The sequence below is a fragment of the Sarcophilus harrisii genome, chromosome 2, assembly GCF_902635505.1.
Source record: "Sarcophilus harrisii chromosome 2, mSarHar1.11, whole genome shotgun sequence".
Lineage (NCBI taxonomy): Eukaryota > Metazoa > Chordata > Mammalia > Dasyuromorphia > Dasyuridae > Sarcophilus > Sarcophilus harrisii.
Window position 1 is genome coordinate 423,076,844 of NC_045427.1, and position 19,284 is coordinate 423,096,127.

Sequence of the window (19,284 nt, forward strand, 5' to 3'; positions counted from 1 at the left end):
TTGGATCACTGGACTTGAGCAGAACAGCTAAATCAATCTCTTCCTTTCCTTTCAATAAACAGTTGTCAGCCGGTAGATATTTATTAAGCACCACTGTATGCCAGGCCCTGTGCTCGGCCCAGGACCCTCAGCATCCGCTCTGAGCTTTACTGGCAAGCGCACCAGTGAGTTGGGGAGTGGGGATGGAACAGCCTCGCCGGGCGGAGGGCGGAACCTGAGAACGTAGGAACCCCTCTCGCGCTAGCCCCTGGACGGGGGGGAGCACTTTTCCTTGCGCCCGCGCCCGCATCCCGGGAGGAACCGACCGCACTTCCGGCGCGCCGCGATAACGGCCGCTGAGGAGAATTTGTCAGCCTGAAGTAAGAAGCCGTCTCCCGGAGCGCCGCGGCTACCGCTTCTCAGCTCTGGGGGGCTCCGCGGCCGGGGCGGCCTCCGAGGGCGAGCTGGCGTCTCCGATGGACCCCGAGCTGGCCCGGAGCCTCTTCTTCGAGGGCGCCACGGTGGTGGCGCTGGACGTGCCCGAGGGCACCGAGTTCGGCATCGACTGCGGCTCGTGGCAGGTGGGCCCGCGCTTCCGCGGCGTCAAGATGATCCCCCCGGGGGTGCACCTGGTGCACTACAGCGCGGCGGGCCGCGGCCCCGCGGGCGCCCGCGAGACGGGCCCGCGCACCGGCTTCTTCGTGACCCTGCGGCCGCGGGCGCTGCGCCTGCTGCGCTGGGACGCGGCCCGCGAGGAGCTGGACCTGAGCCCGCCGCCCGAGGAGCAGCTGGCGGCGGCCCGAGCGCGCTTGCAGGAGCTGGACCGCTTCCTGGGCCCCTACCCCTACGACCTGCTGAAGAAGTGGGTGTCCCTGAGCAGCTGCCTGAGCGAGGAGGCGGTGCGGCGGCTGCAGCCCGAGAGCGGGCAGATCTGCGCCTTGGCCGAGGTGCTGCCCGTGCTGGCCCTGAGGCACACCAAGGACCGCGCCGAGCGCGGGCCGCCGCCCTGCGCCGCCGAGTGCAGCAGCTACCGGGAGGGCTTGGCCCGGCTGCCGCAGATGGAGCCCAGGGCCGGCACCGAGATCCGCTTCACCAGGCTGCCCAAGCAGACCTTCCCCGACGGCGCCAGCCCGGCCGAGATCACCAAGCACAGCCTGGACCTGAGCTACGCCCTGGAGACGGTGCTGCGCAGCCAGCCCTCCGCCGACCCGCAGCACGTCCTGGGTACGTACGGGCTCTTCCTCCTTGTCCCGGGGGCCAAGCGGGGCCGCAAGGCCGGGCGCTGCCCGTCCGGCGTCTCCGTGGCGGCCCTCCCCGAGCCCTGAGCGAAGTGTAGGCGGTCAGGCCGACCCGGGCCAGACCCCAGACAGATCCCGTGTCTTCTCCTGGGTGTTGCAGGTGACTGCCTGGGAGAGGAAGGTATCTGCCTAAAGTTATTTTTGAACGTAGTCTCCTGCATCCCTAGAGCGTATCCAACTTTCCTCTTCTATATTTAACAAACATTAAACATTATTTTATTCTATTATTCTGTTTTATTCTGTATTAAACAAACATTAACAAACATATCCTAGGTACGGAATACGGTAGGAAATAAATAGTAAAGACAATCTCTTCTCTTAAGGGTGGCAATATAATACTGTAGTTAAAATATATACAGATAATTATACTGCAAATGGAATACAAAGGAGTACAAGGAACTATGAGACCAGGTTTCTGAATAAATTTTTTATTTTATTTTTTATTTTTAAAAATGACTAACTAAAAGTCAATAAAAATTTATTTTGTTTTTTATTTATTAAAAATTTTTAAATAAATAAAAACCTAAATAAAGGATTGGCGTATGTAATCTCTTGCCCCTTAGAGACACGCCACGTCACTGGTCAATGAACTTGTACTTTTCCAAGTTTGGAAAGGCTTCACAGAGGAACTAGCATTTGAACTGGCCCTAAAATGACCATAGGATGTGGAGAGATGTTGATTAATGAAGAGATATTCCTCTTGAACTATGGACTCCTTTTTACAATTTTATTCCTTTAACTTGCTTAGAAGAGAAAAATTTTGCATGAAAAACTCTGAGCCTTATCACAGGATTATAACACTCTCTTGAGTGCTAGGATAGTTGTATAGTCAGTGAACCAAGAACTAGTTCTCAGTTTTATGAGAACTTATGAATTTATCAAGTGGAATATCGTATGCATAAAACATTTAAATGCTAATTACGTCAGACACTGTGCTAAGAGCTGGGGATACAGATTCAAGTACTTGCCTTCATGGAGCTTACATTATAATGGGGGAAGACAAAGAAAAAAGAGAGCTAAAAATGAAGCAGAAGAGGATATAAGGGATGGTGGCTCTCGTGGAAAATAAATGGTACAACCAAGATTTGAACCGAGGTCCTCTCACTTTCAGTCTAGTGATTTTTTTTGGAACATGCAATGCTGTCTTCCTTAGTATTTCCTTGCTTACTTGTGATTTCATGTCTCCCTCAAGTTCTTCCACATAGAGGATCTAAAAATTAATAGTTCTAAGTCAGTTAAGGTCATGTATTCAGTGTGAAAGATACTTTAGGGGACTAACAAACTGGGATGAAGCTGTAGGGACTATAGGCATTGCTTTCCTGGCTCTGGTTAAAGGGGTTAGCTGGAACTATTTGAGAGTAAACAGGGTGTCCTCTACTATGGCTCATGTTATCTCTTTTTCATTCTCTAAGATCACTGTTGGTCTTAATGAAGGAAGATTGTAGAGTTTTGCAAAGTCAGAAGACCCAGGTTTTAGCCCTGACTCTGTCAGTGACTGGTTGGGACATCTTGCACAAGTTACTTTGTCTCTACAGTCCTTGGTTTCCTACTCCATCAAACAAGAGGAGTGGATTAAAGTTCTTTCCAGCTCTGGCACTGAGTGATTTTATATCTTGAATAATTTCATTATTATAGAAATTTTATATTAGGTATTAGTGATCAAACTTTCTCCTGAGATTTGTATTTCCTTTCTCTGGGACTCATCAGCTGAGCTGCAGTTTGCCTTTATCTGCTTCCTAATTGGGCACGTATATGATGCTTTTGAACATTGGAAGCAGCTGTTGAACCTCCTGTGCAGAGCAGAAGAAGCCATTGGAAAGTACAGCGCCCTCTACAGCCGCCTTATTTCCATCTTGTATCATCAGCTTGCAGAGATCCCTGCTGACTTCTTTGTGGACATCATCTCTCAAGACAACTTCTTAACCAGCACCTTACAGGTAAACTATCCTTCCAGGTGGGTCAGCAATTAATAGGCATCTTTCTCTAATTGGGTGAGAGAATAAAGGGACTCAAATAAAGTCTTCCAAAATAGTTGTTGTAATCCTATGATTTAAGTGCTTTCTATTTTCAAACACTCTGTTAAAGACAAAAAATTTTTTGTGTTTCCACTTCTCAAGGACTGGGATAGTATCCTAAAACTCAGACTCATGCCCACCCACTCTCCTCTTCTACTCCTCCCACCCCCCCCCCCCCCAACACATTTTAGGTATTCAACCCAAAACAGTAATTTTGCTTTAACCTTATACTTCAGGCTTGGGTTTTGAGATTATTCTCAGTGAAATGCCTGTATCATTTGAACATTAAAGTAACTTTGATTTCCTTTTCAAATAAAATGCCAGCTTCTTTTTGTGGTTCTCATCCAGAAGAAAGAAAATTTCCTTTTAACTTAGCAATTAAATTTTCATTATGAACTGTAATTAGGAGAGATACTTCAAGTGATGTATAGTTTTCATCTTGTGCTGCTTCTTCCTTTTTCAAACAGATCAGTCTTCTTAATGTACTTGTAACCAGTTTCTGCCATTATGTGGTTCACTTATTTTCTCAGGCCTAGAAACTGCACAGACTTGCAAATTGTTAGTTTCCATTATCTTTTCCCTAGTGAACTACTTCTTCCTGTGTTTAAAGGTGCTTTAGAAATCCCTATACTTGGTTGGTGTTTATCACTAATACTATTGCTTTATCCTTTTTGCTTCTTAAATTGTAGTTCTGAATGTGGGGATTACAAAATTATGATTTATTATCAATAAATAGTTTTTATATACCTGTTTCCTATATATCCAGGATCACATAAAAATTTATCTGATGAAAAGGGGTTTGGGATGGGAAAAGTTTTTAAAAGTTCTGCTCTATAATCCCTGGCATGTTGAATACCTGGTAAGATTTGTAAATTTATATTAATTAGTGATAGTGACAGCCTTCTCAACCTATGCCTAAACTTACTATTATAAAGAGAGCCTGTTTTTATACTATATTTTATTTTTATACTATTTTATTCTATACCCTTTTTTTAAAAAATTGTTTTATCTATAACTAGAAAGTGACATGAGTGGTATTTGTTCATGAATTGACCTAGGTTTAACTAAACACTTTGAGAAGTTTTTAGAATCAGTATAACATTGCTCTTCAACAAATACGTATCGAATCCTGGTGTGTACAAAGATTCCCCCTCACACAATCTATGTTCTAGTCAAATAGTTTAATAACTGTTGTTCTCCATTCATGACATTCCATCTCTTGCCTCCATGCTTTTTCACTGTTTCTTCACCCCCTTCCTCATATATTTAGAATGTTCTCCATCCTCATTTCCATCTCTTGGAAACTCATCTGCCTTGGAGTTTTAATTTCACTGTCAACTTCTTTATGAAACTTTTGCTGGTTTCTACAATTGTGGCTCCCTTCCCCCATCCCCTTATATGTATTCTGCTTCTGTCCTTTATTTCTCTGTGAACATGTTGTATCTCACAAGTTAAGGGGGAAAGAACTATCTTGATTTTATGTTGTATCCCCAGTGCCTTGAATAGTAGCATGTAGTAGGTGTTTAATAAACGTATAGGTAACATATAGTCCCTGTCCTCAAAGAGCTCATAATCTGATAGGGGAAAAAAGATAAATGACTGAGAATAATAATAAGTAGAATATAGAGGAGCAAGAGAGATAGAAGGTGCTAAGAGTGTTTTGGGGGATAAAGGAAGCTATTATGGCAGAAATTACATTTAAACCTGGAATGATGGCTAGGATTTAAGCTAACAGAAATTAAAATAGGAGATAGAAAAGGGACATTCTAGGTGTAGAGGGCAGTGTATGTGAAAGTAGTACTGAAGTGTTCAAGCTATGTTCGGGGGAACATTTAAGTAGGCCTATTTGGCTAGATTTTAGTATTTATGAAAACAAGTTTTAAACTAAGCATGGAAAAGTAGATCAGAGCCAATTTTTATAGGGCCTTGAATTCTTGGCTAAGAGTTTGGATTTTATTTGATAAGTAGTGGGGAGCTTTTGAAATATTTTGAGTAAGGAAATAAAATGACCAAAGAGTAGCATTAGGAAGGTTACTGTAGCAGCATGTGCAAAGGTGACTTGAGAGGGAGGGACTAAAAGAGGGGTAACTAATTAAGAAGCTAAGCCAGAAAAAAACAGAGGTTCTTAAAATTGCTGCTTGAATAAATCTCACTGAAATGAAGGGGGAAAGTCCTCAGGAAGAAAAAGAATATGCAGCTATTTGAGAAAAGATTCCTTTTAAAGTTACTTGTCTCCATGAGGAAGCCCCCTTGAACTTTGAGCATCCTTATAGATACCAGAACATCCTGGATGGAGGTAGTTTTAGCTTCAGTCTCTTTGAGACCTTCTTCCCATCCCTAATTATAATGAAAAACATTATAGAGTTAGTTTAACCATGCTAAAGCCAGCCTGTCATTGGCTCTCTAGGGCATTGTCAGCACAACAGACAGCTGAGTTCTAATTGTAGGATCTTTTTTGCCAGCAATGATTTATGAAGCAGAAAGAGCCCAGCTGGATTTCTAGATTCCCAGGTGGGGTGTATAAAGCTGATGGTTGGAAAAATTCCTTTCTTTGACTTTTAACTGAGGAAACTTGGTATATTTACTTAGAAAACAATAAATTACTCCTTCCCCCTACTTTCCCTCCCCATTTTTTAGTCTTTATAGAAAAATTATATTTTTCAATGATATTACTATATCTAAGAAAAAACTGACATTTATTGGCCTTATGATTCAGTAGTTCTAGCACAGAGGTTTGCATATGGTTTGTTGTTGTTCAGTCATGCTTGACTTTTCATGAGTTCTTGGAAGGTTTTCTTGGCAAAGATACTGTTATTCCCTTCTTTGGCTCATTTTACAGATGAAGAAACTGTAGTAAACAGGGTTAAGTGAGTTGACCAGAATCTCTCAGCTAGTAAGTGTCTGAGGCTGGATTTGAACTCAGATCTTCCTGACTCTGGGCACAGAACTCTATCCACTGAACTACCTGCTTGCCCTTTGCATATAGTAGATACTTAGTAAAAATTTGTTGATGACTGAATGTGAAAGAAATAGTTTAAAGAGAAACTTCTGTTGTATTGATGTGAAAACAGCAACAAAACAGTGTTATTTGCATAATGTTATAAATAGAATACTACCTTGTTAATTTGGAGCCTAAATTCAGAACTAGGTTTTATCACTGACTTGCTGTTGTGACCTTAGAACAGTCCTTTAACACAAGCACATTACCTCATCTTCATAAATTGAGACATTTAGGCTAGAACTGTCAATCTTTGGTCATTCTGCCACTTTTGTCAATACCTTTAGCACCCTTCATTCTCTCTACTCTATCTCTTGCCCTCATCATCAGGAACCTAAATATTGTTGTCATTGATTCCTCTGAACACACAGTTCTTTAATCTTAAAACTTCTTTTCCACTTCAGCCACATCCCAGCATGGTCAAGTTTTAGATATTACCATCTCTTGGAGTTGTGTCATCTCCATTTGGGATTTTTAGAGAAAGTAGAGGAGAGTCTACAAATTTTGTTCACTTCAAGCTGATGATTTATAATCTCGCTCTGGGTCTTTTTCTCTTCTAGTTCATTTAGTCTCATCCCATCCATCTCACTTTCTCTGCTGTTAAACTGACTGCTCAGTGTCCTCATGACCCACTCTTCTTTCATCCTCTTGTAGTCATGATATTGTTGACTCTTCCTTCCCTCTGCATACTTTCTCTTCCCTCTATGTGACTACTCATTCCTGGTTCTTATCCTACCTAGATGACTGCACCCTTGTGCATTCACATCTAGATTCCTAATTGTGGGTGTCTCCTAAGGATCTGTTCAGGGCTTTTTTCTCTATATATAATCTTCTCCATTGTTGAACTGATAGGTTTCCATGAGTTTGGTTATGTTTTTTCTTCAGATGATTTCTAAAAGTCTATATATCCAACCCTAATGTCTCTTCTGAGCTCTAATCCCCCCATCTCTAATTGTTTGTTGGACATCTCTGCTTGGAAATCTTGTAGAGATTTCTAGTTCAATATTCTGAAGAGGAACTTAATAACTTCCCTCTCTTAAATTTCTCTTGTTTCCTTTGAGAACACCTACCATCTTCCTTATTGATCAGTTGCATAACCTGGGCATTCCTGACTTTTAACCTTTCCCTCACCCCATGTTGTCACTTGAAAATCTTATCCTTCCAACTCCCATAGCATCTCTTATATCTCTGCTTTCAGACTCTTTCCATACTCCACCTCACTACCAAAATAAATTTCCTAAAACAAGTCTTATCCTCTGATTTGCCTCTTCAGGAGTCTTCATATGGCTCCTTATAGCCTTTGTGACAACTACAGATTCCTCAGTTTGACATTTGGACCCTAGCTTTCACCTACTTTTCCAGACTTAATTCACATGATTTTCCTTTACACACTTAGCATTCTACCCAGAACAATCAACTTGCTGTTTGCCAAACTCGGCAGTTTATATACCTCTATACCTTTTTATATATGCCATTCATATCTTTTATATGCCTGACTAGAGAATTAGAATCCAGAAAGGTCTTCACTTACCAAATTGTTTGCTGAAATAGGTTGAATGTGGAACAATGTGTTCAATCTAAAGAGAAGAAACTTCATAAGGATAATAAAAAAGCTTACTGGATAAGATTAGATAGGAGACAAGAAATGTCATCTTTATCTTCAAAATATGAAGTGATAACAGGCAAAAGAAGTTAGGTTGTCCATTAGACTCATAGGACAGAACTAGTAACAGTAATAGTTGTAGAAAATAGTAAGGGAGAAATTTCTTCCTTTAATGTTATGGGCCAGAACTCTGAACTTGAAACAAAAGATTCTTATACAGTACTAACTAGCCCTGGTGCTTAATAGTTCTCTAAATTCAGTATGATTGATTTAACCTTACAACAAATAATGGTTTCCTAGTGATATAATGATTGGTTTATACTCAATGTAGAGCATATAAGCTGGGAGCCTCAGCTAGCTTTCTGGAGGTCCTTCAGATGGGCCTTGGTCTCAGTGGAGGAAATACAGGAGTCCAGCCAGTGGTGTGAGATGAAGTGAATCTGTCTCTGAATCCCAGGGCTTGTGCTTCAGCCTCCAGTCCGCTTGTCTTCTGTAGCTCTCTCCCCTTCCCTCTGAGAGCTTAAGCTCATGCCTCCAGTTCTCTTGTCTTCTCTGCCTCTAATCTGACTGAGTTTGTCCGAGATTATATGCTCTCTTATCATAGGTATGAATCTTGTAGAACTGTATTAAGTATTAAGTACATGTACTGAACTAGAGAACTATTAAGCGTCATGCTAAACTAGGTAACCATTGTCTCATCAATTCCACTTAGTACCTTGTAAGAATCCTTTGTTTCAAGTTCAGAGTTCTGGCCCATAACACTTAAAACAAAACAAAACAAAAACTTCTCACTTAAACGTATTTTTCCCCAATTACATGTAAAAATAGTTTTCAGCATTCATTTTTGTATGATTTTGAGATCAAATTTTTCTCCCTTTTCCCTTTCTAAGACAACAAGCTATCTGATATATGTTGTATGTGTATAATCATGTTAAACATGATTTCACATTAGTTATGTTATAAAAGAAGATTCAGGGGCAGCTAGGTGGCACAGTGGATAGAGCGCCAGCTCTGAAGTCAGGAGGACCCGAGTTCAAACGTGGTCTCAGACACTTAACACTTCCTAGCTATGTGACTCGACAAAAGAAGAAGAAGAAAAGGGGGAAAACCCATGAAACAAACAAACAAAAAAAAAAAAAAGTGAAAATAGTATGCTTTGATTTGCAATCTGCTTCAACCTCTTTTTCTGGATGTGGTCAGCATTTCCCATCACGAGTAAGGGAAAACTTTCTTAACACTTGGTACAGGCCAATAGTAGAATGAACTGCCTCCTGAGGGTGTGAGTGCCCCATCACTCAAGGTTTTCCATTAGAAAATGACCTATTCAACAAGCATTTATTAATTGTCTATGATGTTCTAGGCAACGTCCTAGGTATTGGGAATAGAAGACAAAAAAGAGCCAGCTCCAGTCTTCAAGACTTTTTATATTCTTTCTGGATATTCTTTACATTCTTAAGGATAACCACTAGGGGATGTTGTAGAGGGGATTCTTGTTTAGGTAAGGGTTGGATTAAATGACCTCTGTAGATCCACTTCAAATACAGGATTCGTTCAGTTTTCAGACATAGTGACAAACTTAATCTGCAGAAAGTTTAGGATAAATTATTGTTTTAAACATTCACATCTTTATCTGAATAGTAAAAACAAAAATACTAAGGGCCTTTCAGAGTTATATCTTAAGAATACATTAAAACATTAATAAATTTAGTCTTTGTGATTTAGGATTAAAATCAGAATTTAAATTGAACTCATACATTCTTATCAAATTTAATCTTGTCTGTAAGTTGTTACCTCCTGGAGCACTAAATTCACATTTAATGCTCCCAGTGGAATTTAGCTAGGAACTCTTAACAATCAAAGCTGGGTTATCTAGCAGTAGGGAGAATGGAGCTTAGTCAAAAGTCAGCTGAAGAATTACTTTGTATTGCCTTAGTCACTTGGCTTTTCTATTGCTTAATCAAGCAGCAAGCATTTATTAAAAGCCTGCTTGTGTACAAACACTGTGATAGGTATTAGGAATATAAAGACAAATAGGAAAAAAATTCTACCCTGAAGGAACTTTTATTCTGTCAGACAGTACAATATGTGTACATATAAATACTTACAAAATAGATGAAAAAATCGTTGGTGGAATATTAAAAATGATTTTTCCAGAAGGTTATTATTGTTCTTGTTTGCAGAAAAAGATTCATTTACTAAGAATTTCACAACCAAGTCAGGCTTAAACCACTAAACTTTGATTTATAATCATTATATTCAAAGCGAAATCCAAATGGTGCCTCCTCCAAGAGGCCTTTCCTGATCTCATTCCACAGCTTTGTTTTGCTTGTGCCTAATAACCAGACATTGAACCTAAAGTTTGTATTGGTATAATAATGACAAAAGATTGAAGTAGTCATTGTCAGAGAGGCTGTAGAAAGACTGCCACACTAATGCATCATGTTTATGTACAATATTCAAACCATTTTGGGAAAATAACTTGAAATTATGCCACATAAGAAAGTGGCCACATCCTTTGACTCAAAAATGCTACTGATAGCATATGCTCCTGGGAGGTCAGTCACAACAACAAAACAAATATACACCGATTTGGAGCAAAACTCTTTTTGCTATGCTATGCCCTTTTAGGCAATTGGGGTTAAGTGATTTATCAAGGGTCACACAGCTAGGAAGTGTCAAGTGTTTGAGGTCAAATTTGAACTCAGGTCCACCTGACTTCAGGGCTGGTGCTCTATCCACTACACCACCTAGCTGCCCCACATAGCAAAACTCTTTATAGTCGTAAAGTTGATGTCTCTCATTTGGGGAATGGCTAAACAAATTATGATACACAGTAATATTACACTGTGCTTAAGAAACAATGAATATAATTAATGCAGAGAAGCATGGAAAGATGTGAATTAAAGCAAAGCAAAGTAAACAGAAGCAGGAAAAACAGTGTGTACAGTACTACAATTATGTAAATAGAGAAACAATAACAAAATAGTTGAAGCTGAATGCTCTGGCATGAAATTATAACTAAGCTTGGCCCCTAAGAAGAAATTTGAGAAGCCATTTTCCTTACCCCCTTATTTGCCAAGTTAGGGAACTATGAGTATGGAGATTTGTGTGGGTCAATGACCAAAGAGAATATTATGATAATAGTGAAGAGTTCTGGGCTAGGAGTAAGATTGACTGAATTTCTGTTCCATCTCTGACTCAAGCTTTGTAACAAACCTGCAAGTCTTTTACCTCTTATAGGCCTCAGGTAACTATCGAAAGGCTATAAATTATGCTTTGATCTATTGGTAGAGGAAGTTCCCATACCAAGGAAATCAAGTTCTAATAAGGAACTCTCTGTTCTAATCACTGTATTCTGCTCAGAGGCCCCTCCTTTTCTGTTCACATCCCTAAATATGCCAAACTTTGACAATAAATCAAATTACATCGAATATATATTTATGTTTCTAAATTTAAAAAGTGATTTTAGATCTGCAAAAGACATTTGAAAATGTTGCATATATTTATGTTTCCCATTTTCGATTACTTTCCTGGCAAAAGGTGGGGGGCACATTGTTTTTCAACATATTATCTTCAAAATTTTCAAAAAATTTGTAATAGTATTATATATTGTTTTCTTTAGTAGCTTAAGTAAAACTCATTAGTCTCAGTACTGTTTCTTAACTGGTTGTATGACCTTCCTAAATTGCTTAACCTACTACTCTGAGCTTCAGTTTTCTCATCTGTTAAATGAATATGGTAACTCTTCTCTTGCCTGGCCTTAAGGATTTGTTTTGAGGATCAAATGAGAAGAGGGAAGATGAAATGATTTTTAATTTTTAATTTTAGGATTGATGGCATTAGAACAGAAGGATGTGGTTGGCTTGTGGACAGGGATCCAGTTTGTTCCACTCCCTTGTTACTAATTGCTACCAGATTCAGGCTCATGATTTTACTCTGTAGGGTAGTTTAGGCCCCTCCCCCCACTCCCCATTTTGCCCAACATTGCTGTCCTCAGAACTATTATTGTCTCAATCTCTCCAGCATTACCAATGAATTTTCATTTGCTATGTAAGAGTGAGCTATTGTCCCTCTGGGAGCTCAGGAGGAACCCGAAGTGAGCTAGAAGTGGATCAAGTCCCTGTAAACAGAGATGCTTGTAAAAGGAGACTCGAGTATGGCACTCAATTCCATTAGGTGCCTTCAGATTAGCAGCTCAGTCTCCCTATTGCCCTATGGCTCTGAGAACCATACTCCCCCTTCCCTCTCAACACCCCCATTCATTATCGATCTGGCATTTGTTGTGGCTGTTCTTTATGCTCTTGCCTTTAATTCTCTATGATTCTCCCTCTCTCTGTAACCTTTGGCCTAGCTTCCTCAGAATGAAATCATTTAAAGCAAAGACCAGTCGACCTTTACTTTGATTCTATTGTTATGTCTGCTGCTAAAGGAGAAAGGGACTCAGGAATGGGATGTAAAGAGGATTTGTTGATTAGGAGTAATGGTTGGGGGAATGTTTACTCAGGCCTACATAGGTACCTGGTACATAGGACAGTTAATAGAAAGAAGGCTAAGGAGCTAGGAAAATTCATAAAACATTTTTTTCTCATTTTCTGAAACAAACAAGCAAAAAACAAAACAAAACAAAACTGTATATATTGAAATAAAGAGGGAAAAGAAAGATTATCACTAGTTGCATAAATAATTGGGAAAGGAAGTTGATAATTTTCAAGTTGCAAGGTACCTAGTTTATCTAGTTCAAGTCTTATCCTGAAAACAAGAATCCTCTCTGTAACATCCCTAAGTGAGATGTCCCAGCTTCTGCTTGACTCACTTACTTCATAGGGCAGTTCCGTTGTTAGGGAATTCTTCCTTATATTGATCTAAAATCTGCTTCTTTATAACTGCACTACTGATTGGGTTTGGGGTATATGTATGTGTGTCTGTCTGTCTGTCTGTCTCCAGGCCTTTGCCACATGCTTTTCCTTCAAAGACATTGTCCCTTTAGTAGCAAGTATCTATAATTTGGATATGCCACTAAAAAGCACAAAGGTGAGACTTTCTCACTTTAGTGTGGGACAGCTCTGTCTTGGACATTTATTTTCTATCCAAATTATGGTCCTTTTTCTCCTCCTCTTCTTTCTCATTGGATAGAACACAGCAGGTATTCTGGACAACAGCCAGTAGCAGCTAATCCACCAGTTAAGAGAGAGATCAGCCCAGCAGGGAAAATTCCACATCCCCATTTCTGCTTGATCTCATTTCTAAGGAATGACTTTTTTTTCTTTTATTCCCTTCAGGTTTTCTTTTCCTACATCTGCAGCACCACTGTTGATGAGACACTGAGGCGGAAGGCAGAGAAGTTCAAGGCTCATCTGACTAAGAAATTCAAATGGGACTTTGAGACTGAGCCAGATGACTGTGCCCCAGTAGTGGTGGAACTTCCAGAAGGTGTTAACTTGGAAATGACAGGCTAGCTCTGAGACTAAGCAAATGATCACCCTCTTCCCAAGAAACCAGTTATCTTGCATTTGAAGCTCCTTTCTGCTGGGTGTCCTTTTGAACTCTGAGGGGGAGCCAAAGGTCTGTTGTCTCTTGATTCCATTTCATAAGTTTGGAATAAGGTGCCCATGTCTAATAACCTGGGTCCCTGGGGTTTCTGCTGTGGCCCCTTCCCACCTCTGCCAAAGTCTGGTATTTTATTGCCTGATTGACGTTCACCCAAACTAAATCTTATGTAAGATCTTCAAAGCTGCCTGAGCGACAGCTTAACTTTTTCTAAAGGAACAACGAAATTGAACTGGCAGGTTTTCCTTGGAGTCATTTGTTTTGAGGTGTTTATTTGTTTTCTAAAAAGAAAACAAACTAAAAAATCTAAAACTAAAAAACTAATAAACTTAAAAAATCAGAAACTGCAAACACTACTTTTGTTAGTATTTGATATTGTTATTTTCTCTAGAAGTTGTTCAAAGTGGGGCAGGTAGAAGGGGGGTAGTAGTGACAGGTGAGAAGATTACTAGGCCTATTAAATTTTAATTTTGTTGTTTAACGTTCAGAAATGAGATGTCTCTTAAGTAAACTCAGGTGTATGTGAGGTATGGAAGACAATTCAGCAGTGTTTGAGGTCTAGAGTAGTTTTTACACTCTACTTATATTACATTCCATTAGTTCTGGGGTCAGATTATCTCATTTCACTGGGCCTGGTGGGACCGTTACCATGGGAGGATTGACCTGAAACGGCCACCTGCATTTCCTGATGCAGTCCTTGGAAATATCCTTTTCTGATCTTCCTGGAATAAGAACTTAAGCCACATGAACTCATGAGCTTCGCTGGAACTACCTGGTGAAGGAAGACTTCTCATGATGGTTTTTGGTGTTTCTGTAATTCAACAGCAAAAAAGAAGCAAACTTCCCTTCCCCCCAATAATTGTTTCCATATGTTATGGGAGCTTTGTGGCCCATGTTGGGACCTTTGAACAGTTTGAACTTTCCTAGACCTTAGTGCTGTTTTTTCTTGCCTCTTCCCCTTCCTCTTGCTTCTTTCTAATTAATTGAAACATCCACATAAAGTGGAACTCAAAGGTTGTGCCAGTAACCTGGAAGCAAAACGTTGTACTTAAAGGGAAACTGTCCTGAACTGCTCACCTTGTCATGTTGTGCAACAGAAAAGCCCCCACTACCATTTCCTTTAACATACATTCTGGTGCTTCAGCTTTTGAATGAGAATCCTGACTGGATAGAACTTTTAGTTCCACTTGTTTCCTTGGAGATTGCTATATAAGAAGGTTGGATGTATTAAATCTCTTCCTTGAGAATAAAATTGTTTCGTGTGAGTCTTTACATAGGTAACGTCATTGCTTCAGACTAGATCATTGTCTAGTTTGGCATTTCTATTATTGCAGCACTTAAAGACAGTCCCTTATTCCTGGCCCTACCCGGCCCAAGATAGCAACCAAAATTTCCTTTTCTTCTCATTACCAATGGGAAAACTGAGGCAGAGCACAGATAAGTGACATGAAGTTTTTAGAACTGCCTGCAATCTTACAGGTGATCTATTCCAGAGTTTCTTCAAAACCTCAGGTATATAAGTATATAAAAAGGTATACAAATCAAACATTTACTGATAACAAATCATTATTTCATGACCCCCACATTCAGTTACGAGATCTCATATGGGGTCTTAAAAAAATAGTTTAAAAAGCTAAGATCTATTATTCCAACTCATTTTATGGATGGCAAAGAGCACATACATCAGGAGCCAAGTTAGAAATATATCCAATAGAATTATATTCCCTGCCTTGCATTTCTAAATAATACTTTAACTTATGAGCATTTGCTTTTTTCCCTTTTGTATTACTCCTATATTATTACAGGAGTGAAACTAGTGAGTAAATAATGCCTTGAAAAGAGAAATTCACAAACTAACATCCTGTGGATGTATTTGTAAAGCTGGCTTGTTTATGTTTTTAGCACAATCAACAGAAGAACTGTTTTTCTGACCCACTCAGCTGCCTTGTGACAAATGATGACTTGTTCCCAAGCCTTATTAAAGTGAATTTCGTAACACTTGGCCAACAGAATGGCTCTCCTGCAACTGATTTCTCCTACCTATGAGCAATGATTTTCCCAACATCTTTCTGTTGTAAACATTATTTAATGTTCCTCAAGCTCAGCAGTCTGCTGTGCACTCTTTAGTTTATCAGATTTTGGTCAAATAGATTCTGGCCCCTACTGCATCATGGGGAGAAAATGCAGAGTAGATGTAGTGGGTACACTGAAAACAAATCACATCAGGTAGTGTAGGCTTTAAAGGAAAGAAGGATGGTTAGGATTGCCTGCCTTGGTAGATGGTGGTTCTGGCTGGAAAGATGACATGAAAATCTTCTCCTAAGTATCCAGAGAGTCTCAGAAGCTTTTCCTTTAGATTATATCTGCTTTGAGAGATCCTATCTTTGGAGTGATTCATCTTTTGAATACTTCCTTCCCATTGAACTCTTATTTAGCTTGATAAATCCAAGTTGTAGCCTTTTTCACTCTCCACTGTGTGCTTGCTTCTATGTTGGGTGCTGGTTGGAATAGTCCAAAATAAGGAATAATTGCTCAGTGACATCCTAGAGCAGGGGTCCTCAAACTTTTTAAATAGGGGGCCAGTTCACTGTTCCTCAGACTGTTGGAGGGCTGGACTATAGTAAAAACAAAAATTTTGTTTTGTGCTCCTTTAAATAAAGAAACTTCATAGCCCTGGGTGAGGGGGATAAATGTCCTCAGCTGCCGCATCTGGCCCACAGGCCATAGTTTGAGGACCCCTGTAGAGGGTCTCACTAAAGGGAGAAGAGTGTGTGGAGGTTCCCAAGAGTCCCAATCTCACATCACAGAACCAAATTCACCTTTATTTCATGGATCCAGGGCTTACAAGTTCGAGATCCTTTTATTTGTACCACTTTTTAACTCTGAAAATTGGAAATAATAGTCTGTCAAGTAGGTAGTGAGAGTTTTGGTACCTCATTATAAACTGCTTATTGGGCTGAAGATAATGTGAATTTTAACAGTGACTATTCTTTTTTTTGGTGTGTACGTGGTGGGCCAAGCATAAAATGAATCATAGCTGTTCAGAGTTGGAAAGGATCTCAGAAGGTTGAGGACTTGATATATAGAGTAGATTCATCCATCAAACAAGCTCTTGAATGAACACTAAAACCTCTCTGTTTTCTCCCAAAGGTGGAATTCTGTAAGTCTCTGATAGTTAAAGATCATAAGGTTTAGAGCTGAAAAAAATTTTAGTGGCGGTTGAACCTATGTCCTTCATTTTGCGGGTGAGGAGACTGAAGTCCAGAGGGCAAAAGGCTTGTGCCAAGTAACACATCTAGCAGAGCTGGGATTTGAACCTATATCCTTTGATTTCAAAGCCAGGATTCTTCACTATAGCACAGCTGGTTTCTTGGACTGTGGAATGAACTCTTGAAGTATTCTATGGTGTCAATACCCTTCATACCTTGACTAATGGCTCTCCCCACTAGACGAAACATCTTCAATTCTTGTATTTTTTTTAAAATTATTCAATTTATTTTTTTGTCAAGTCTTTGTTGAGTAGGTAGGAAAGAGAGGTAGGGTGGAATGTTAATCCTTTGCAACAGCCTTTCTCATGGTAGGCAAGACGTTGCTGAGGTCCAAAGTTGCTGAGCTCTTGGAATTCCCATCCTTTTTCTTTTTTAAACAAACTTGAGACTTCTTTTATCCTTAAAGACCCTTAACAATCTTGTTAGGGGCAAACTCATACACATCCTAAATAATTTTTTCCCCACAAACTTTGTGCTTCATCAAGCACATCCACTGGCAGTTTTGAAGCTTCAAAACATTCTTGGTGACTTTGGAGCCGATTTTGAGGCTATAGCCATGGGGTAATAATAAATAGTTGTCACTATGGTGCCTCTGTGGTTTCAGTAGCAACTATAGAAAAAGATCCCTGGTTCTTTTTAAATTAAGCTTCCTGATAGCCTTTCTTTGCACGTGACCCAACTTGATAATGTTCCTTCTAAAATTTGGTATCAGAACTGAATACAATTCCAGGTATAATCTGACCACTGCAGAGTACATTGCCAATGAATGGTTATTGAATATAATCAGACTTGCATGGTGGCAGCTCTGGTTGGGCCCTAGACCATTCTACCAGACAGGCAAGAGTTGTATTTCCTACCACTGTGAACCAAAATTCATATGTGTGAGGCTGATGATAGTTGTCTTAGGCTTTTAAAAATAGCCTTCAATGTATAGTCCCACAGAGACATCTTGAAAGATTTGCCCAGTCATGGGTGTGTTGTCACTGTGGGGCTTTAAGAGGCTTATTTCATTATCAGGCTCCCAGTGGGGCAAGCTTTGCCTGGTATATCATCTCCATAGTCAATGGTGCCAAATTGTTGTGTTCATTTATTTATTCTGTTCTCCTTAGCAGGCCTAATCAGGAGTATGATGCAACCTCCCTTTTGGGCTTTCTGTCTGCTTAGTTATGGAGGGAGCCAGAGTTGGAAGTTGCTGCATTAGCACAACATTGTTAGGTTTTAAAAGGCCCAAACTGCAAAGCGTCTTGAAATGATGAAGGCTGAAATTAATTTTGATACAGATTGTGTCCTTTCAGTTTTTAATTTGACTTAATATCGATTTGTTTTTCCTCTTGTTTCATGTCTTTTGGATGGAGAAAATAATCATCTTATTTAATTTATCTCTCAGCATCCCTGTTGATGAGGCAGAGAAAGTACTTATACATGTTATAAATAAGTACCTGAGGTTAAGTGTCTCTCTCAAGGATGTACAAGGCATTCTGGGAAAGTGCCCGTACCCAATCCTAGGTTTAGGTCTTTTGGCTCCTCAAGGGATGTGTTGGTTGTCTGCCTTTTCCAACCTCTTCATTGTTTTATTTTCACTAGCTAGTGAATTAAATCCTGTCTCTAACCTGTACAATAAATCTAGACCTTCAGACTTAATGACCTTAATGATTTATACAAGAGGATATAATGGTGCCCGGTTTCTTCCTTGATGGGAAAGCATAGATTCTGCCACTGAATCCCTTTAAGCATCCATCAAATGAAAGTCCTTGGGTATGTTAGAGGAGTAAGCTATTGAGAAACCAGGCTTACAAGGTCTCCCCATATCGATCTCTGATCTCTCAGGCAATGGGGAGCGCTTGTTAGTTCCAGAGCAGGGGAGTAATCTAAGAATAAGCTACACTGCTTGAAACTGATTCCATTTTTCTATGTCAGCTGAGGATCCCCAAAAAGGCCAAAACAAGAGGTCCCCACAAAATGGAAAGCAGGGAGACTAGAGTCAGCCTATCTCACAACCAGATGCTACTATGTTTGGTTGTTATGGGCAATAGGTGAATTGTCCAACTAACAGACCGGATCCCCACAAACCAGAAAAGGGATGAATCAATAGTCTGGCTGTCAGAATAGTTACTGTGTTTGAATGTGAGCACAGACCATGTGGAGCAATGCCCAGTCTGAATGAATGGGAAGGACAGTGATTGGTTACCACATGTCTGCTAGTGAGTCATCATTAAATCTGTCCCTGTGATAGAAACAAGTCCAACCTTGACATATTCGTTAAAGTCAGAAGGGTAGCAAATGTGTCTAGTTTTCTTTTCTTTCTTTCTCTATTTTTTTTTTTTGAGGGGAACAGAGGCAAGCAATGAGTTTAGGTTTAGGGGGGGCAATTTTCAGGATAACACCCAAAGGGATCTGAGTTCTGTCCAGTGGACTTCCTCTCACAGACTGCTTGGAGATTTTAATTTGAACTTTGTATGCTAATTTGTTTTGTGGCACTGGCCAAGTCTTTTCCTCCTCAGGGGTTCAACTTCAGCTGAGGTGTCTTTAAGGTCTATTCCAGCTCTGACATTCTGAGAATCCATAATATTCTAAT

The 19,284-nt window shown here is 40.0% G+C and overlaps 1 protein-coding gene across 1 annotated transcript; it reads left to right on the forward strand.

Annotated features, from left to right (window-relative positions):
• The first annotated feature begins 280 nt into the window (after nt 1–280).
• Nucleotides 281–14,692, forward strand: AAR2 (AAR2 splicing factor). The gene is made up of 3 exons (XM_023507125.2): nt 281–1,203; nt 2,985–3,214; nt 13,173–14,692. Exons 1-3 carry the CDS (start codon nt 456–458, stop codon nt 13,347–13,349), a joined length of 1,155 nt encoding a protein of 384 aa, XP_023362893.2. The 5' UTR covers nt 281–455; the 3' UTR covers nt 13,350–14,692.
• Nucleotides 14,693–19,284: the final 4,592 nt, after the last annotated feature.

Bases quoted from the DNA above. Each gene is read 5' to 3' on its own strand.
- AAR2 (XM_023507125.2), top strand. From the start codon at position 456: ATGGACCCCGAGCTGGCCCGGAGCCTCTTCTTCGAGGGCGCCACGGTG. The intron at 1,204-2,984 runs GTACGTACGGGC...GGGACTCATCAG, and splicing joins CGACCCGCAGCACGTCCTGG to CTGAGCTGCAGTTTGCCTTT. The intron at 3,215-13,172 runs GTAAACTATCCT...TATTCCCTTCAG, and splicing joins TCTTAACCAGCACCTTACAG to GTTTTCTTTTCCTACATCTG.